The sequence below is a fragment of the Heteronotia binoei genome, chromosome 8 (genome assembly GCF_032191835.1).
Source record: "Heteronotia binoei isolate CCM8104 ecotype False Entrance Well chromosome 8, APGP_CSIRO_Hbin_v1, whole genome shotgun sequence".
NCBI classification, from domain to species: domain Eukaryota; kingdom Metazoa; phylum Chordata; class Lepidosauria; order Squamata; family Gekkonidae; genus Heteronotia; species Heteronotia binoei.
Genome location: NC_083230.1, coordinates 81259779 through 81281591, shown reverse-complemented (window position 1 = coordinate 81281591; position 21813 = coordinate 81259779). Strand labels below are relative to the sequence as shown.

General features: G+C 44.5%; 1 protein-coding gene across 9 annotated transcripts in view; it reads left to right on the top strand.

Moving 5' to 3' along the window:
• The window catches only part of TNRC6B (trinucleotide repeat containing adaptor 6B), a 201436-nt gene that overhangs the window by 162310 nt on the left and 17313 nt on the right, over positions 1-21813 (top strand). For all 9 annotated transcript variants that reach the window (XM_060245405.1, XM_060245402.1, XM_060245403.1 and 6 more), the window contains 6 exons: positions 558-689; positions 13101-13205; positions 13385-13556; positions 15302-15439; positions 15975-16151; positions 16921-17067. In XM_060245405.1, coding sequence (XP_060101388.1) covers positions 558-689; positions 13101-13205; positions 13385-13556; positions 15302-15439; positions 15975-16151; positions 16921-17067 — 871 coding nt within the window. The remainder of the gene's footprint in view (positions 1-557; positions 690-13100; positions 13206-13384; positions 13557-15301; positions 15440-15974; positions 16152-16920; positions 17068-21813) is intronic.

Below are 21813 nucleotides of genomic sequence, written 5' to 3'. Positions count from 1 at the left end.
GGCAGCCACTGTGGAACTGCAATGGGGGCTGAGAGTGGCGGAGCAGCCCTTCGGCATGTTGTCACCGTATCTCTGATTTATGCTGGCGTATCTCCAAGATATACCTGCATAACAGCTAGTCAAGCTCTTTTAGCCTTTTCACCTCCTCCTCTTAGGATTGTACTGTAAAATACTAAATGTATACTCTTTAAAATAAATAATGCATGCACATTTTGGGTAATATTTGCATGCACACAGTTTCCAGTCTATAAAGTGCACCTCTGTCCATATCATCTTTGTTGTGTTCAATTTGCAAATGGTTTTTAATCTGCTTTTACATTTGTATGTGGAGTGTTGACTTAATACATGATGTGCCTTTTTTCAGCATTAGTGGAAGAGGGTATCCTGAGTAGGTTTCTCTGAAGCAGGGACAGTGTTACAGTGCTTTGTCCCTTCCTGTGTGAGGAGCCACCCCACACACACTTGAGTTGTATGTAGACAGTGAGACCTCTCTCTGAATGTCTTGGTATTTTTGTCAGTTCTTGTTGAAGTATGTGTGTTCTGGCTTTTTTGTACAGGTGTCTGCCTCCATGCTCAAGCAATTTCCTAATAGTGGTCTGAACCCAGGACTTTTCAATATGGGGCCTCAACTTTCTCCTCAACAGATTGCTATGCTGAGCCAACTTCCACAGATTCCTCAGTTTCAGCTTGTAAGTAGAAGTGATCCTCCCCTCCCCCAAACATTCTTGAGTCTGTTTTTGTAGGCTTGATGTTCTTGGAAACCTTTCATGTGTTGTATTATTGTGTGCTTCAGAGCTCAACTTCCTCCCATTCTTCCGCACATCGCAGCCCCAAATGCCCCTGGAATATTGTTTCTAATGGTCAGCTGGGGGCACATTTGGATGGGGGAGGGTGTCAGAAAATTGTGCTGAAGTGCTGTAGGATCCAGTGCATGATAAGATCATCTTCGTGGTCTCTGTGCATCACACCCTTGGGATTCCAGGTGCCTGACTCTGACCGGTACCGAAAAGCTCCATAAATGTATTTTTGTGTCCTGACCACTGGGCATGCTCATGGACTCAACCGTGCATGCCCAGTAGGCGGGTCACCAAGATCCCACCAGTTTTTTTCTGACCGCCGCACTGTTAAGACTTACCTTCGGCTCTCTGGTTGCTGGAAATTTCTTCAACACGTTTTCTGAGTAATTTCGTTGCTCCAGTTCCTTTCGTGTTTCTCCATCATCGTTTTCTGTCTCCCTACAAAAAAAAAGAAGAAGAAGACTTATCCTCGTGTGTCCGTGAGTCCAGGCTTTGCCCCCCCCCTTTTTTTCCCCCCCGCCGGGTGGCTCTCAGCCTCCAATCAGTGGGACTACCATCTATGTGGGGGTTCTTAAAACAGTGCCTCAAGTGCAGCAGCAAGCTCGCCCGGACCGATGGTCACTCCCTTTGCTTGCTTTGTTTGGGAGAGGGGTACCGCACCGATTCCTGCAGTCACTGCTTAAAATTCAGTAAGCAGATCAGGAAAAATCAAGCCGCGCATCTTCAGGTGGCGTTGCTCCAATCAGCTCTAGCTCCTCAGCCGATGGAACATAGCTCGGCACCGGGGTCTTCGGACCAGTCGGCATCAATCTCCACTCCAACGCCAGCCAAGACACCCCTGTCGCAGAAAGCCAACCTGACATCTACACCAAAGACTAAAGCAGTGCACGGCTCTGAATCTTTGACCACTTCGCCCAAACGCAAGCAGAAGGAGCACAAATCATTGAAAAAGCACAAGTCAACTACAACGGGAGCGTGCCTCCCCGACTCCACCAGAGGCTTCCCTCGAAAGGGTTCAGCTGATGCTTACTACAGCGCTACTTGATCTATCACCACCAAGACTTGAACCTCCCAAGATCCTGGCCTCTCTGCGCTGGAAGGACCCCGCGCCCCACAGATCCCCTTCCCCACCGGCTCACATCTCTGATGACGATTTGGAGCAAATCGATCTAACGCAACACTCATCAGGATCGGCACAGGGAAGCAAAGATGATTCCCCAGGTCAACCCCAAAAGCTGTGTTCGCCCGTTCGCCAGGACAAGCCTAGCTCTCCGGACCAACGGGATCGTCCCCGGTGTGATGATGACAGGTACCAGTGATCCCATAGTGCCCTTCCACCATGGGAGCACAGACAGGACTACCCTTACCCGCCCTATCATCTAGCTTACTCCTGGCATTACCCCTGGGACCTGCCGGGATGGGATCAGTGTTTGGCTTACTACTCTGCAGATCGACACTTTGAGGACCCTAAATCGACATTGAAACGCCCATCTACACAGATAATCATGCAGCCTAACCCATCTGAATCCAAGTCTTCGGATGCCGAGGAGTCTGCTGGCTCGGTCGGTGCCAACTCCGATCAACATCCATCTGAACCTACACCATCGACGCCAATGACTGATGATGCTCCAATCTCTCCTTCAGACGATCTCAAGTCATACGGGGACTTAATTAAGCGGATGGCAACCTCCCTGGATCAGTCCGTTCAGCAACCCTAGCCCGAGGTCTACGACCTAGTTTTCAACATTGTTCAACATGATGTCTCAACTGCCGTTGCTCTTCCTCTCACCAGTGTACTGTCGCAAACAGTCAAAGGGCCCTGGGAGAAACCATCCTCCCTTGCAGAGTCCTCAAAACGCTTAGACCACATGTACAAGGTCCAAGAGAAGGGAGCAGATTTTCTATTCAACCACCCAAATCCTAACTCCCTGGTGGTTACATCTTCATCCAAGGGCAAGCACTGTGCATCCTCTCCTCCTGACAAAGAGGGGAAGAAGATAGACGTGTTTGGAGGAAAGTTTTACGCCACTGCATCATTAGGGACTACCAGTTACCTTGCCTGTTTGGGACGTTATCAATTCGCTCTTTGGGACCAAGTTTCTACTCTCCTTCAGCATCTTCCGGAGGAGCATCGCTGTACCCTGCAAAAGATCCAGAAGGAGGGCATGTTAGTAGCGAAACAACAGCTCAGCTCTTCTAAGCATGCTGCTGACACCTTTGCCAAAACCCCTTCTTCTGCTTTCGGCCTCCACAGGCACTCATGCCTCAGATCTACCACTTTTAACCATGATACAAGGTCTGCAGTCGAGGACCTTCCATTCAATGGCTCTGGTCTATTCCATTCCTTGACTGATACCACTCTGCAGGACCTGGATAAGAGTATCAAGGCCTCTCGTACCTTGAGTGCTTTTTCATTCACACGTTCCTTCAGACAGAAGCCATATTCTCACCCGTGGTCATGTAGATCTCAGAGCCATTCCTCCCCTGATCAACCGTGGCAGAGCCGGTCCCACTCTCAACAAGGAAAATCGTTCCCAGCAAAGCAGAAATTTCAAGGACAATTTTGGCAATCCCGCTCAAAACAGCCTACCAACCCCAAGCAGAGTCTTTGACTCCCACGTTGTCGGTACACCAGACTTTCAATCACCCACTATCACCCCTGGAAGCACTCGGCTATCTCCTTTTTTCCATGCCTGGGAGAGTATTACAACAGACTCCTGGCTGCTTACTATCATCACTCGGGTACGCGATCGAGTTCCAAGAGTCAGCATCCATCCCACACGTTGTCATCACACCTCCCTCGGAGGCCCTGAATACCGAAGTCCAATCTCTGCTAAAGAAGGGAGCCATCGAACTCGTCCCACACACTCTTCAGGGACACGGGTTTTACTCCCATTATTTCACCATTCCAAAGAAAGGTGGTGGACTGCGGCCCATTATGGACCTCTGGGGTTTGAATGAATGCATTGTTTACAAGTTCAGAATGACCACATTATTTCAAATCCTCCCACTACTGGAGGAGAACTTGTGGATGGCTACCATCAATTTCAAGGATGCCTACTTTCACCTGTCCATATGACATGGTCACCACCAATACCTCCGTTTTGCAGTGGGTGCAGACCACTACCAATATACTGCCCTTCCATTCGGTCTGTCCATGGCCCCCAGGGTCTTTACCAAAGCCATAGTGGTAGTGGCAGCTCATCTCCACCTGTTAGGGATCACTGTTTTACCCTATATAGACGACTGGTTGTTGGTAGCTGACTCCAGCTCCCTACTATTGCATCACATCCAAATAACGTTGAGGACGTTAGAGATGCTAGGCCTCTGCATGAACCTCCCGAAGTCCAATGTGGTACCCAGCCAAAGAGTTCCCTTCATTGGGGCCCTCATCTTCACTGTCTGCAGAGCATTCCTCCCAGTCCCAAGGGCCTCAGACATTATCGACAATGGCATGCCGTATCAGGACCTCGGGAAGAGCCTCCGCCCATTCCATCCAGAGGCTTCTGGGGCTTATGGCTGCTATGACAGCAGTCATATCACTGGCAAAGCTGCGTATGAGACCTCTGCAATTATGATTTCTGAGGGTGTTCAAACAGTCATGTCACTCTCCCGCACCCAAGCTCATGCTGCCGCCATCAGCCCTGTGCTCCCTCCTTTGGTGGGGGGGATCTTCCCAATCTTCTAGAAGGTGCCCCATGTCGCTTACGTCCCCCCGCAGAGACGTTGACGATGGATGCCTCTCTCCTGGGATGGGGGGCCCACCTCAGAGGCCTAACTGTGGGAGCCACTTGGGACTTATCGCATCGGGCTCATCACATCAGCTATTTGGAACTGATGGCAATTAGGTTTGCTCTTCAGTCCTTCCTCCCTCTAGTGAGAGGAAAATCCATCTCGATACTGACAGACAATATAATGGCAATGACCTATATAAACTGACAGGGCCACATAGTGGTTTCCACTTCTCCTTCAACTATCTCAATGACGGTTGCTGTTTCTCCTGAAGGAGCCGGACCTCCTCTTGACCAACAGGGGCAAGATTCCTCACTTGAAACTGACGGTTTGGCTCATCGCTTAAGTCCTGTTTCTGAAAGAACTGACTTTGTCTTGTTAAACAGTAGAAAGCCATCTACCAGGAGGTCCTATAGTCTGAAATGGAAACGTTTTGCTTCTTTGTATCTTCTTCTCAGATCCCCCTGGATCAGACTAGTCTTCGCACAATATTTTCGTTCTTATTGCATTTACTAGACTTTGATCTTTGGTATTTATCTATCTTGGTGTACCTGGCATCAATATCAGCACATCACGCCCAAATTGAGGGCTATTTCATGTTCTCACACCCAGACGCTAAGCGTTTCCTAAAGGGTCTTACTCGTCTACATCTGCCCGTCCGTCAATTAGTCCCTGCTTGGGATCTTTCCTTTTATTGGTATTTGTTGATATTCCTGGTTCGGGAATTATTAGTATTGCCAGATTTATTCAGCTCAATTATACCCTATGGCGACTGTCCTCATAGGGTATAATAATAACCCCTCTGGAGTCACACCAGGGGTGGCAGGTTTCCATCATTGAAGGGAAGGCAGATTGCCTTTCCTTCAGTGAAGGGAGCATGCCGCCTCTTTGGCATGACTCCAGAGACTTAGGATTTTAAAGGTTAAATCTCTCCTCCCCAGAGTCATGCCACAGTGGTGGCATACTTCCTTCACTCCCTCGTCTCCAGAAAGAAAAGATCAAGGAGGCATTTAAACATGTCTCCCCATCCCTTCTCCAGCTGGACTGCAGCCACGGGCCTTCTGGAGAAGGCTGGAGAGATCAGAGAGGCATATTTAGATGCCTCCCTGCGCCTCCTGAAGTCTGCAGACCACAGTGAGCAAGCTGAGGAAGGCTGGAATGATTAGGGAAGTGTTTAAAGATGCCTTGGCAGGCTGGAAGGAATCAAGGCATCTTTAAATGTCTCCTTGCACCTTCCTTAGCCCGCCCACCATAGCAGAATGACTGGTGATATTGGAGAGGAATTTAAAGATATCTCCCTGTCCCTTCTTCAGCTGGCCAGTCATGGGCCAGCTGCAGAAGGGAGGAAATATCAGGAGGCATATTGAAAGGCCTCCCTGTTCCTTCCCCATTTGGGACCTCCTAGAAAAGGAATTGGGTGGGGCATGGGATGGGATTGCTGTATAGAAGCATAATAGATTTGGCTTCTATATGGTGATATCTGATCAAGAAGCTGAATAAGATCAGAAAATCCAACTCAGCTTCTGGGGAGCCTAAATAATGCTGTACAGGCAATATACAGTCGCTGCCCCCCCCCCCCCCCCGCTCAACTGACCCAAATCACATCCCTATCCAGAGCTAGAACTGTCGCTGAAATTTGAGGGGGTCATTCCACTACCCAGGACACTGTCCCCTCAACTGGTTTCACTACCTCTGCCTTTTTCTGAAGACAAATAGAATCTGATCAAGAAGCCCCACCAATTCTGGGACTTCTGGGGTTGGAAAATGCCGAGCTGAATTGCTTCTCAGAAGGGGAGCTGGCTGGGGCTTCTGTTCGGGGTAATGGAGGGCAATTTAATGCCTACTGCCTATTTTTCTCAGTCAGAGATCAGTCCAAGATATGCACAGGAAACTCTGAGGAGATTTACCTTGACTAAAAGGGAGTCCGGGGGGGGCTTTTTTGGAGGCTTTGAGGGGTCTCCGGAGACAAGTTGCATATTCATCATCTGCAGAAGTTTCCAGAGTCATTTATTTGACATAAGCTCGACAGGATCCTAACCTTCTTTGAGACTGCTAAACATCTAAAGCTATACAAAACCGGTGTTGGATCTGGATAACTGCAGAAAAAGGTATTGATGACTATCTTCATTCCGGGACTATTTAAAGTTAAACAAAATAAAATCAGAAGGTAGGAAATAGAGATTCAGAAAGTTTGGAAGAAAAAGGGGAGAAGGGGTGAAATTTGAACTTTGTAAATTTAAAGGACAGTGCTTAAAAGTGGAAAGGAATTTATTGTTTTGTCTACTTGCGGTTTTGGTGAAAAAGCCCCATCGTCACAGATTTGCAGCTCTCACAGTCAACTCAGGAAATACGTCAAACATCGCGAGATCTTTTTATCAGTGAAAACAGGATTTGGTGACAAGAAAAGCAGGAAGTGTCAGATGGAAAAGGGAAATCATTGAAGCAGCTAGCCTACTCTAGGACTATAATATAGAAAAACATCGACAGCCATTGCTAGGAGGTCAAAATTTAAACAAAGTTTTTAAAGTGTTCGGGACATTAAAAATTGGTGAAGCTGACAGAGGTGACAATTATAAGGTAAATACTATTGGACATTATCACTGATAATTATTTTAGAAGCCTTTTGAAGGAAAAATTTTTTAGAGGAAAGCAGAAAGTCACGACCGCCATTTTGGAAGAAATAAAAACTTTAAAAATTAATATCTGAGTCCAGGAGGCTCTGAGGACTGCGAAATTAGGCTTATTGAAAAGGGCAAGCCTTACTCTATTAAACCTGATAGTTTAAATTTAATTTGGAGAGGTCAAAATTGTCGGTGTTTTTTTAAATATCAGAGCATGTTAACCCGTGCAAGGACTGCCTCAATGGAGAAAATGCAAGAGCAATTAGAAGCAATGGAAGCCAGGATGATGAAAGGGGTGAGAGACATGATAACTGCTTCTAAAAAAGAAATTAGAAAAGACATTGAAAAACTAAGGAAAGATTTAGAAGATCTCAGAAATGAGACTGTGGTAACATCAAAGAAAGTGCAAGAGGTGGAAGAGAGAGTGAAAGTACATGATTCCACCTTGCTAAAAATGCAAGAAAAGGTGGCAATTCATGACTGCAAATTGATGGAAACCCAGATACGTCTGAGAGGAGTACCTGAGGATGAAGAGACTGATTTGAAAGGATATATAATAAGAATAATTGCAGAATTTTTGGAGGAAGACCCTGAAGGAACTAGAAGCATGTATGACTATCTGTATAGAGTGAACTCACTATTTGCCAAGAAAAATAATCTCCCAAGAGATGTGGTTATAAGATATATGACAAAAGAAATGGTGGGAAAAATCTTGAATAAAAATTTTGAAAAGACATTGATAGTGGGGGGCAGCAGAGTAAGAATCCTGAAAGAATTGCCAAGACAAGTGATAAATGACAGAAAAGCATACAAAAAATTGACAGAAAAACTATGTGACAATGAAATGAGGTATAGATGGATAATACCTGAAAGTCTGAGCTTTGAGCTGCAAGGTAAAAGGATTACAATTACAAGCATACAGAAACTGCGTAGGTTTTATTCATACATTATGAAGAACATAAAGAATTTGCACCATGGATTACAAATTATTATCTTGGAATGTAAATGGACTAAATTCACCACAAAAAAGAAAGGCAATGTTTCATTGGATTAAAAAGCAAAATTGTAATATGTTTGTTTACAAGAAGTGCATATCAAACAAAAGGATTACAGATTTTTATGGAATAAACAACTGGGACTAGAATTTTATTCATTGGCTGAACAGAAGAAAAGGGGAGTGATTTTTTATATTAAACAAGAATTGGAGCCGAAATTAGTGTTTAAAGATAAAGATGGAAGATTTGTAGCAGTAGAAATAATATTAAATGCAAAGAAACCCGTTGTTATTGGAACTGTATGCACCAAATGGTGCAAAGGATGCTTTTTTAAAGACATTATACAACAATTTGAAGAACTGACGTATGACCAAGTTTTGATAATGGGGGACTGTAATGGAACAATTTAGAACACACTGGATAGGTTTGGGGGTAAAAAAAAAAAATAAGGAAGGAAAATTGCCAAAGTCTTTTTTTTAATTGGTCAAACAAGAAAATTTGGAGGATATATGGAGGAAATTTAATCCTGAAGTGCAGGACTATACCTTTTTTTCAGCAATACATAAAACTTTTTCCAGAATTGACATGTTGTGGGGCACCAAAGACTTAGGCCTTATAACAAAGAAAATAGAGAAAAATTTTCTCTATTTCTCTATAGAGAAAATTGGGGCTGACCATAACCCAATAATGTGGATTACAAAATTGTCTAAGAAGTTGAGAAGATGGAGATTGAATGAAGATTTACTACAGAATAAAGAAATAGTGACATCTCTAGAAAATGAAACTAAAGCTTTCTTCCAAAAAAACGATAAAGAGGATATAGAATTTCAGACGGTCTGGGATATGAGAGGAATATTGATTACATTGAATAACAAAGATAAGAGGGCAAAAGACAAACAGATATTGGACATTCAAAATGAAATAAAAAAAGGGGAACTGAGAAAAAGGCCAGGGAAAAAGAAAATTATAAGGGAGATTACAGTATTACAAACGCAAATGAGACATTTGTTAAATAAGAACATAAGAGAAGCCATGTTGGATCAGGCCAACGGCCCATCAAGTCCAACACTCTGTGTCACACAGTGGCAAAAAATTTTATATACACACATACACTGTGGCTAATAGCCACTGATGGACCTGTCCTCCATATATTTATCTAAACCCTTCTTGAAGGTGGCTATACTTGTGGCCGCCACCACCTCCTGTGGCAGTGAATTCCACATGTTAATCACCCTTTGGGTGAAGAAGTACTTTTATCCGTTTTAACCTTTCTGCTCAGCAATTTCATCGAATGCCCACGAGTTCTTGTATTGTGAGAAAGGGAGAAAAGTACTTCTTTCTCTACTTTCTCCATCCCATGCATTATCTTGTAAACCTCTATCATGTCACCCCGCAGTCGACGTTTCTCCAAGCTAAAGAGTCCCAAGCGTTTCAACCTTTCTTCATAGGGAAAGTGCTCACGCCCTTTAATCAATCTAGTTGCCCTTCTCTGGACTTTCTCCAATGCTATAATATCCTTTTTGATAAAGAACTGGAATGGAATCTGAAAAGATTGCAGCAGAAATCTTTCGAGGGAGCAAACAAACCTGGAAAATATTTGGCCTCGCAACTGAAGAAAAAGAGAGAAAGTAAAATTATTAATAAAATGGTGGTGGATGGAAGAGAAGTGGTAGATCAAAAAGGAATAAAAATGTATTTGTTTCAAACTATTCCGATTGTGAAAGACAGTAAACAATTTAACAGATGGCAAAGAAAAATTTCAGAGATTGTGTTGGCGGGGAAGAAACCAAGAATTAAAATGAAAATTTTAACAGATGCAAAAGAGAGAGGCGGATTTCAATTACCAGACTTAAAATTATATCATGAAGCAGTTTGCTTAGTATGAATAAAATAATGGATAATGTTGTTAAACAAAAAACTCTTAGCATTGGAAGGTCATGGGAATAAATTTGGCTGGCATGCTTATATGTATTATGGGGGGGGGGGAGATAGACGGCTTTTTCTCTCACCATTATATAAGAAACAGCTTGCTAAATACATGGATGAAATATAAGAAATATGGAGATGAGAGAAAACCGTTATGAATAGTGCCAGCCGAAGTGATAAAAATAACAGCTGAGACGGGTGAAGAAAAGTGGTTGTCATATAATCAACTATTAAAAATACAAAATGGTAAAATAGAATTGAAAACCGCTGAAGAGCTGAATAATAAATATGATTGGTTTCAAATGCAACAAATAAAGAGTGTGATGGAGAATGACATTAAAACTGAAGGAATAAGAAAAGAGCAAACAGAAATGGAAAAAGTTCTGCTTGGAGACGACAAAAAATTAATTTCAAAATTATATAAATTACTTTTGAAATGGTCTACGGAAGATGAAGTAGTGAAATCTCAAATGATTAAGTGGGCAATTAATGTAAATAAAGAATTACAGATGGAAACTTGGGAATATTTGTGGAAGAACTCTATGAAGCTTTCGATGTGTCGTAGTATTAAAGAGAACTTTTTAAATGATGTATAGATGGTATATGACTCCTAAGAAATTGGCAAAGATGAATAATAAGATGTCAGACAGATGTTGGAAATGTAAAAAACATGAAGGTTCTTTCTACCATATGTGGTGGACTTGTGAAAGAGCAAAAAAGTATTGGCAGATGATTCAACAAGAAATTTCTAGGATCTTGGGATATGAATTTAAGAAAGTTGCAGAGACTTTTGTGTTGGGGTTACAAATGGAAAAATTTCCAAAAGAAGATAGCTATAATTTGGTACTAGCTTTCAGCTGCTAGGACATTATATGCGCAGTTGTGGAAGCAAGAAAAAATACCAGAGAAATGGGATTGGATTGTAAAAGTTATGACATGGAGTGAAATGGACAAATTAACAAGAATTTTAAGAGACTTTGATTTAGGAGTTTTTAAGATGGAGTGGAAAAAGTTCAGAAGATATGTAGAAAAAGAGTGGAAAATAAATAGACATTGGACAATTTTTGATAATGATTAAGAAAAAAAAATATTATTTTTTGTTTTTATTAGTTAAGGGTACGTTTAAACATTAGTACTTTAAGTAAATAACACCGGCGGGGATCAAGTAACGGGGGGAGGGGTGGGTAGAAAGTAATATATGGGATAGATAAAAGAAGTTATTAATGATGCAAGAAATATAATTTGTTACCATATGTTACCAAATAAAATTGTTTTAACCAAAGAAGCCCCACCATTTCTGTAGCCATGTGTGCCTCAAACCATGCCATGCCCTCCCCCTTACTCTTCTTTTAATGTCTGCAGTCTACCTCTCTGAATGGGGAGATTATTGTGGCACTACATCAAAGGTGGATTCTGGGGCAGAGTCACCACCCTCACAAGTCTTTAGAGACCACAGCTTTTGCCACTGTGTCAAGACTGTCTCCTTCATTGGTTCCCGAGTTAGAAGGGGAGGAGGTTGAAGAAGTTGCCCACAGTCCCAAGGTCAGACTCAAGTCCTTATAGAAGAGTTAGGGACACCGATTCCATTTCCCCAACCAAGGTTCTGAAGATAGGGAAAGGAGCTGTGACTCTCAAAAGTTTGTACCCTGGAAATCTTGTCAGTCTTTAGAGTGCTACTGAACTCAAATCCTGTTCTTCTGCAGAGCAACATGGCTAACTGGAGAGCCAGTTTGGTGTAGTGGTTAAGTGTGCGGACTCTTACCTGGGAGAACCGGGTTTGATTCCCCACTCCTCCACTTGCACCTGCTAGCATGGCCTTGGGTCAGCCATAGCCCTGGCAGAGGATGTCATTGAAAAGGCAGCTGCTGTGAGAGCCCTCTCCAGCCCCACCCACCTCACAGGGTGTCTGTTGTGAGGGAGGAAGGTAAAGGAGATTGTGAGCCGCTCTGAGACTCTTCGGAGTGGAGGGCGGGATATAAATCCAATATCTTCTTCTAACAACTTGAAACTTCCCCCAAATCTGCCAATTTTTAAAGTCTCCAGATGCCTTCATGCTATAGAGTTTGAGTGTGAAAACCCTTGCTTGCCTACCTCTCCTCCCTCCCTCCCTCCCTCCCTCCCTCCCTTCCTTCCTTCCTTCCTTCCTTCCTTCCTTCCTTCCTTCCTTCCTTCCTTCCTTCCTTCCTTCCTTCCTTCCTTCCTTCCTTCCTTCCTTCCTTCCTATATTCTGCCCTCCCTGCTAGCATATAAGATACATAGTTGAAAATATATATAAAAGTTAAAACAGTTAAAATTAGAATGAATAGACAACCAGTGGCTAGGAATACACAGATTCAGAGACTGGAGCTGCTGAATAACAGGAACTTCTAAAAAACTGGGCCAGCGTAGAAAAGGCTGCAGCAAGGAGGCCAACCTAATTGCATGCCTATCACCTCAACCAAAGCCCTGACAGAAGAGCTCCATTTTACAGGCCCTGCAGAATGTTAAAAGGCATTAAGAAATGAGAAAATATTTCATTTCATCACCAAATTTCCCACTGTAAAAAGTGAAGAAAAACAAACAAACCCAAGTTCTTGGAAGAAACTGGGAAAACTCATATCCCCCCCTCCCCCCAAAAAAAATTTTTCTGGCTTTTTTCCTCAGGCCTTCACATCTCTGTTTGTACTTCTATTATTATAACTGAAGCCTGCTACTAAAAAGACCACAGGGGAAAGTATTTTATTCTTCTAGAACAGGGGTGGCCAAGGGTAGCTCTCCAGATGTTTTTTTTGCCTACAACTCCCATCAGCCCCAGCCATTGGCCATGCTGGCTGGGGCTGATGGAAGTTGTAGGCAGAAAAAACATCTAGAGAGCTACCCTTGGCCACCCCTGTTCTAGACGCTGCGCTTTTCATTCCCTTTTTCTTTCATTACAAAAAATGCAGTGCTTCTCGTATTTACAAAAATGTGATGTGTGTTTTCCAGTAGTTAATTCCTTTAAGAATTGCGGCCAGGAGAAGCCAATTTCTTTTTCTTCATTTGCTTTGCAGGCTTGTCAACTTCTCCTCCAGCAGCAGCAGCAGCAGCAGCAGCAACAGCTGTTACAGAACCAGAGAAAGATTTCTCAAGCTGTGCGACAACAGCAAGAGCAACAGGTACATCATTGTGCAGCATTCATGTACTCAGTGTGCACAAGATGATTTGGCAGTGTAACAGGAAGATGTTACACAAGCCCTAATACTTCCTCTAAAACAACATGCTCTTTTGTTTATCCTCATAATTGTATCTTATAAAGCTTATTATGGGGTTTTTTTTTTTTTTTTTTTGGCTGCAGCTTGCTCGTATGGTGAGTGCCCTTCAGCAGCAGCAGAGGCAGCCTGGCATGAAACATTCTCCATCCCATCCAGTAGGGCCGAAGCCACATTTAGACAACATAGTTCCTGGTAGTCTGAATGTGGGTCTCTCAGATTTACAGGCCAAAGGGCAGATTCCTGGATATGGTTCAGGTAAGTATAGCAGATACCCATAACTGTTTCCTAGTTGTATTTGTTGCGTTAATACTTGAGTGCACTGAAAATCAGGCATTGAATTTGTGGTTTGTGTCAGTTTTGCTGCTGAAACTGCTTTGTGGAACAGAAGTCTAGCTTTGGTTCTTCCTGACAGGGTGTTCTTTGGTTCTTCCTGACAGAGTGTTACTTGGTGTTATGCTGACTCACTAATTTTATTTTAAGACTGACGAGCTTAATGTAGGATAGCATGTCATAAGTAGCTTACTTGTACAAGATCATAAACCAGCCTCACAATGATCCTGGGATTGCACTATCACTGTGATTAATATGATTTGATAGCCTAATTGGGAAGCAGTTAATTAAACTTGAGGTAATTACTAAAATCTTGGGTGCATATACTTAACCATTACATTAACCCCTCATGCCTACTTTAATATTTGCATTCCTTGGTTCTGTACATTGTAGAGTTGATGTAATGGAATCCTCTGAAATGCAAAGAACTTAACAAAGTAGCTGTTGAAGGTTAGAAGCGTCAAGGTTTCTTGATTTTTCTGGCCAGTAACCCCTGTGGTAGTACTTCCTAGTTTCTCTTAAGTATTGATTCTGTGAACTTTCCTTGCAGTGTAAGAAAATACATACTGGTATTTTATTTACACAAATGTACTATACAAAGTTGCTTTATGGTGATTGAATCCTGGGCAAGATCATGAAACTGAGTGGGGAAAGGGACTGACCTCTGGTCCAAAGAATGGTCTGGGGGTATAGTTCTGTGACTGAATTTGTGCGCACCAGTCCCTGGATGGAAAACTACTTAAGAACTATACAAGTCTGCCTAATGCAAATTACTTGAGTAGCATGAATTATGATCAAAGGGAGGGCTGGATGGGGTATGTAAGCTGTGCAGTAATCTCCCATTCCCCCATATGTATAATTATAGTGCTTTCATGTACCCATGTGGAGGTGTGAAATAGGGCTCTACTGAACTTTATTGGAATCTTCCATGTGACTGTTGGATCCATGAAGTAAGTGGATCATGTCCTAAGTGTGTAAGATTGAAGTGGCATTTACCACATGCATCTGAGATTTTGAGAGCTGTTGAGAAGCTTGCTTATTTCATTTTGTTGAAAACTATACACTTGTATTCTTCTGAGGAATAAGGACTATCTAGGGACTGTTTTGTAGAGAAATATAGTACCTGGAAATGCTGAGACGAGGAGCTGTGTTTGAGAGAGTAAAAGGGTCTTTCCTTTGGAGAAAAGCTTATTTTCTAAACTTGTTTTTGAATGATTGTAGACATTGTGGTAAATTGAACTGGTCCCAGGGTTTGGCTTGGTGCCAGTAAACTACACTGGTGCCAGGGTGTAATCTGAAGTCATATCTTGTAACAGTGTTGCTGAAGCTAAGTAGGTAATGGGCCCAGTCAGTGCTTTTTGCGAGACATACTGGGAGCTTTATGTATTCTCTGAATTTCATGGAAGAAAGTTGTGATTTATATGAAATAAATAGTAAATACTTGTAGCATATTTTATGTTCTAAATCTTACTTAGATTACTATAGTTAACGAGTCCTAGATATCAGGCATTTGTTAACTGTTTAACAAAGTGAAACATTGACACAGAGTAGGGTGGAGAGGGAACACAATTGTGTACCAAGTTGTTTTGCTATCCTTTTTACATTTTATTCATTACTATGATCGCAGATACACACTTAGACAATATTGATGTTCTGTGGTGTTTTTACAGGTTTTGGCTCCACTGGTGTGGATTATGGTATGGTGGGAGGGAAAGAAACTGGAACAGAATCTCGCTTTAAACAATGGACTTCTATGATGGATGGGTTGCCCACTGTAGCTTCCCAAGATGCCAATATGCACAAAAATGGTGAGAGATTCTAGATTATATTGTATGAATGGGAAATCAACATTTTATAATGTTACTTTATAGCTGTAATAAAACAATTGCTAGAAAATATCACCCCAATTGTTTCATGACTACAGATGTTGCTCCTACAGGAGCTGATGTGGGTTTTTCAGTTATTGGTCAAGCCTTGGTTCTGCCCATCCTTCTCTGGCTCCAGTATGTATTTTACGCCTATGCTATGTTTGGAAATGGTTTTTTAAAAATTAAAAATCCTTTCCTCTCATGTGGTTGAAGTGTTTAAACCTATTCAGTTCTTGGGTTTTTTTTAAAGAATTTATGTTTCTTGTTTGCTGTTTTAAATGTGAGTGGGGGTGGGGAAGATCATGGCTGCCACAAGGATCAACCAATTAGTTCTCTTCATATTCAGATTTTTCATAGTAACAAGAAGAAATTGTGGCTCATGGGCTGAATTTGAATGTTTGTATATCTGGCCAAAACAGTATGAGCCTGTTGTCGTCAACTGCCCTGATTTTTTCCATGTCAAAATGTTTTCCAGGCACGATTGTGCCCCCTGGAAAAGCTCAAGGGGGATCACCCTACAACCAATTTGATATAATCCCTGGTGACCCACTGGGCAGCCACACAGGTCATGGTGGTGATAGCTGGTTACCTGCCAAATCTCCACCAACAAGTAAGATTGGAAGCAAATCCAGCAATGCCAGTTGGCCTCCAGGTAATTTTACTGTTCTGCCTGAAATCCTGTTTATCTGTCTATTCATCTTGTTTTACAGTTATAAGCAGGGCTGTATCTACTGTGTGTATTTTAAAAAATCAAAATAATGCTCCAAGGAAAGATATATTATGTGATCTATGTAAATTGGATCATGTGATCTATTTAAATTGGACACTTCTTGGGGGGGGGTATCAAGGAGCAGTGCAGCCCTCTGAAGTCCTGCTACTGATCTCTGGATCTTATTCAGCCCTCCTTATTAGGTTTGCAAGGCTCTTACCAAACACATTTTTTCCTATCCTCCTGAGGTGCAAACCATCTCCCGATAGAAGAGCTTTATCTCAAAAGTGTAATCTGTGGTCCAGAAATCCAAATGTTTCCTGATGACACTGTCTACAGAGCCAATCATTTATTTGCAGTATTGTTCTTTCCCTTCCTATGCAAAATTGCATTCTTCCCCATAAGTTAAAATAATTTGTTAATGCTTGATTATAAAGGGATAGGGGAGAACAGTTGATTGTTTGGTGAGAAAAAGAGGTGCAGTGTTATCATATGTGACTTGCATTCCTTCACCATCTGCATGCTTTCATTCCATAGCCATTCTTTCTGTAAACCTAAAGCTGGAAATGCTTAAAAAATAACACCCACTTTACAAAACCCAGAGATTTTTATACCCCAGAGTATACCATATCAGGAGTGTATGTGTAGCAGTAAAACACTTGCTGGAAAACTGTGTTTGAAATTGCATCTGAGAGTTGCTTTTCTGTTTCAGAATTTCAGCCAGGAGTGCCGTGGAAAGGTATTCCAAACATTGACCCTGAATCTGACCCCTATGTGACCCCAGGAAGTGTACTGGGGGGTACAGTCACATCCCCCATTGTAGATACTGATCACCAACTTCTGCGGGACAACACCACAGGTTTGTTTACAATACACGTCTGCAAAAATAGTTTCTTGCTGTAACTAACTATGTTAGTTTTAATAATAACGTTATGGGTGGGGGTGGCAGGATCAATTCCAGTGGTTCTGAATGGGTCCAGGGGACATTTTGGATCAGGGCTGCTTTTTTTGCATTGCATCATCATTTGGGTGGCATCTACTCTGTTGGAATATTGTGCAACTATAATTGATGTGTTCACTGTGATTTCAGTGGCTGTGATTTTTTTAGGAGCTTTGTACAGGTGGATGTAGTAGAATGGAACTTCTGATACATTTGATAGTTGGTTGTCCTTGCATTACTAGGGATGGTGGTGCTTGATCCCTTGATATGGTGGGAAATCATAGTGGAGCACTGCACACGTGAAGGCCATATGACATGAGGCAGTATATTGTGCTAGAGAGCGATGAACAGAAAGACATGATCTTCTTCGTGGTCTCTGTGCTTCACATTCATGGGATAGAGCGCCTGCGCCGATCCCCGAATCATTACCTAAAAAGCCCGGGATTTTTTCGCGCTCAGCACCAACGGGCATGCGCAGGCGTCCCAGTTCGCATGCCCACCGGCGCCAGCGCAAGGATCCCGCCAGTTCCTTTCTGACCGCTGCACTGAGAGGATCTCCTTTCATGTCCCCGGTCGGAAAAGTAATCTTACGATTGCTTTTTCTTATTGTATATAGCCCATTTGTTATTTTCTTAGTGCAGTTAGTTAGTTAGTTGTTAGATAGTATTGTTTAAAAAAAATGTTGGACTTGCCCTTCGGGGCCCAGTTTTTCCCCTCAGAGACTTTCCTGGGTGGGTTTTTTCCTTGGTGTCTATGGAAAGACGGTTTTTTTAAAGAGGTGCCGCTCCTGTGGGAAGAAGATTGCCCCACCCCCGACAGCCATTCTCTCTGTCGTCTGTGTTTGGGCGAGGGACATCATGTGGATTCTTGCTCGCACTGCCTGAGTTTTTCCAAGCAAACTCGCAAGAATCGAGTGGCGAGGCTTCCAGCTGCGTTGGTAGAGTCGGCACTTTATCCTCAAAAGTTGGCATCAGGCCCGTCGATACCAATGGGAGAGGCCGCGGCCCCAGCGGTCACATCGGCTGATACATCGCCGATCAGGACCGAGATGCCAGTCGAGCGTGGGCGTTCCACAAAGCGACCTTCTGAAGGGTCAGTGGACACCCCAGCTAAGAAGCATTAGGATGACTTGGGGACCCGATCATCCGCACCGAAGAAGGTGAAATCTAAGTAGAAGCAGAAGAAGAGATCGTCCCGCACACCTTCCCCTTCTCATGATGCTTCGACATTGATGTCGACCACTCCACCGAGGAAGATCTTGGCGTCCTCACATTGTAGCCCTTCGGTGTCGAGAGGCAGTGCTTCGCAGCAATTGCGTCTATCGGCATCGGAGCAAGAGATTGACCTCACTCAGCGCTCCCATTCTTCGGGTTCGAGGTGTCGCAGTGAGAGCGACTGTCTGGGAGGTGGAGATGTCGGCACCGATGGAGCCGTTGGCACCGCTGGATCAGGCAAGAGGTTGGAGAGAGCTGGAACCAACCACCGTAGCTCGCCGCTTCCCACCGCTTCCACCATGGGAGCAGCACCAGTGGCCTCCCTATGCCTATCCATACCCGTCGTACCAGTGGTACCCCCCTCGGGAGTTTGCAGACTGGGACCAGCAATCTGAGGCTTTCCATATGTCGAGGCTTTCCCAGCATTCTAGGCAGCCCCCCTCAGCATCGATGTCCGTCCCACCTGAAAGACACGGCGTGGTGGTGGAGGAAGTCCAGCATAGGTCGTCGGTGTCGATCTGGTCACCCGTCAGAGAGTCAATGCCGGTGCTCTTGGAACATTCTTTGAGGAGAGCGTCTTCATCGTCAGACTCTGAGGTCGGTACCGACGATCCGGATAGGGCTTTGGAACCTTTGCCAGTGGCTCATACCGCTGAGGATCTTCCCATTTCACCATCGGAGGATCTAAAGTCATATGGGGACCTGGTGAAGAGGATGGCACTCTCCCTCTCTCTCCCGGTGACACAACCACACCTGTTGTAGACGACACCATATTCGACATCATGCAGCGGGATACGTCTACAGCGGTTGCCATGCCTGTTACAGGCGGTGAAGGAGCCCTGGGTGAAGCCTGCTTCTACACCTGTGTCATCAAGAAGGTTGGACCACATGTACCGCGTCCAAGAGGCCAGTGTGGAATTTCTCTTCACTCATCCAAAGCCCAATTAGGTGGTCGTATCCTCCTCATCAAAGGCCAGCAAGACGCACTCCTCTCCAGACAAGGAAGGAAAGAAGCTGGACAACATCAGGAGGAAGTTTTACTCTGCTGGGAGTAAAGGTATCTAACTAGGCTGCCTGCATGGCTAGATACCAATAGTGTGGGAACAACGTACCCCCCTTTTGTCTTCCCTGAGTGAGGAGAAGAGGTCTGCTGCAAAGAAGTTGCAGAAGGAAGGCTTTGCTGTAGCCAAACAACAACTGGCTGCAGCAAAGCATATGGTGGACGTCTCAGCAAGAACCATCACTTCTGCTGTCTGCCTCTGCCACCACTCCTGGCTCAGGTCAACGGTCCTTCAGCTCGACCACCGACAATGCTCTTCAGGAAATGGATAAGAGCATAAAGACCTCCAGGAACCTGGGTGTCCCGGCGTCTTCCAGAGCTGCTAAACCAAAACAGTGGCACAAACCCCGGGCCAAGAAACAATATCAAAAGTTTTCCCCGGAACAGCAATGGAGACCTCGCTCTGCCCAACCTGAGAGTAGGTCCCCATATAGGGGGAACAATCGAAACCGCTACACTTCTGCACAGACCACCGGCAAGTCCAAGGGCACTCGCCCTCAAAAGCAGAGCCTTTGACTTTCTGGTATCACGCATCACTGTTCCCACTTCTTCGTCTATCTGCCTCTGCCCATTCCTGTCGGCCTGGGAGTCCATCTCTACAAACAAGTGAGCACTTTCCACCGTCGCGGAAGGCTACAAAATAGATTTTGCTCAGATTCCGAACCAATCTGTGGTAATCACCACACCCCCTTCTCCACCTCTGCTGGTGGAGGTGAGCAACCTCCTACAGAAAAACGCCAAGGGGACTGGATGGCAACGCTGGACCTCAAGGATGCCTACTTCCACGTCAGCATCCATCCTGCGTTCAGACGTTTCCTTCAGTTTGCAGTAGGTTCTCAACACTTCCAGTTCAAGGCCCTTCCGTTCGGCCTGTCCATTGCACCTCAGGTGTTCACGAAGATGATGAGCGTTGTGGCTGCCCACCTCCGGCTTCAAGGGATAGTCATTTTTCCATACATCGACGATTGGCTCCTTGTGGCGGAGTCAAAGGAAAGTTTGTCAAACCATATTGCCACCACTCTTCGTCTTCTTCACACCTTGGGTCTGCAGGTCAATTTGGAGAAATCACACCTTACTCCATCATGGACAGTTCAGTTCATAGGGGCTTTGCTGGATACGAACCTTCATCGCGCTTTCCTGCTTCAGCAGAGAGCGATGGACATTATCAACCTTGTCGAACTTCTGCAGAGTCGAAAGTGGGGCATGGCACAGCAGCTGCAGCGGATGCTGGGGCTGATGGCAGCGACTACAATCGTGCTGATCTTTGCGAAGCTGAGGATGAGAGGCCTACAACTTTAGTTTCTTCGTCAGTTTCGACCATTAAGGGACTCACCTCGAAAGAGGTTTGTAATTCCACCTGTGACACTTCAAACACTGTAGTGGTGGAAATCAAAGGACAACATTTGTCAGGGAGCTCCCTTCTACCTGCCTGTACCAACGGTGACGATCACAACAGATGCGTATTTATGAGGTTGGGGGGCCCACATGAATGCTCTGTGTGTGGGGGGGCCCTTGGCCTTTGAAATTGACTCATTGCCATATAAATTACCTGGAACTGCCGACAGTTCATTTTGCTCTTCAATCCTTCCGCCCCATGGTGGCGGGGAAGGTTGTTGCTCTGCTTACAGACAATACCACTGCCCTGTGTTACATCAACAGACAGGGAGGAACAGTTTCTCGATGGCTGTGTGTGCTGGCACTGGAACTGTGGTCGGAGTGCCTGGACCACGACATCTTTGTGAAGGCTGCACATCTCCCAGGGGTGCTCAATCTGCAAGCAGACTCCCTCAGCAGGGGTGCAGCTTCCCCGCACGAGTGGGAGATACAGTGGCGCTTCCTTCAACCCATGTTTCAGCTTTGGGGGTATCCTCAGGTGGACATCTTTGCCACAGCTGAGAACCGGAAGTGTCCTCTGTTCTGCTCCAGAGGGGGCTCGGTTCCAGAGTCGTTGAGAGACGGTCTGCTGTTCCCATGGGAAGGTCGGTTCCTATATCTGTTCCCACCTCTGCCACTGTGGACAACAAGATCGCAAGAGAGAGATCACGCTGCATCCTGGTGACTCCATGGTGGCTTTGGCAGAACTGGTTCCCGATCCTGCTCCAACTGGCGAGGGGGGTCTTCTACCAGTTTCCGGCAGAACCGGATCTTCTGTCAGCTCAGGACGGTCATGTATTCCAACGTGCCCCACCTGAAGCTGACAGCGTGGTTCATCGACCCTGTGAGTTCTCCAGCAGAGTCCAACATGTTTTCCTGAATAGCAGGAAGCTGTCTACCCGTACTTCTTATGCTAGGAAGTGGCAGAAGTTTCTTCAGTTTTTAGTTGATCCTACAGTTTTGCCCCAGAGGGTGGGGCTGCCAGTTATTTTTGAGTTTTTGTTGTCTCTGGTGGAT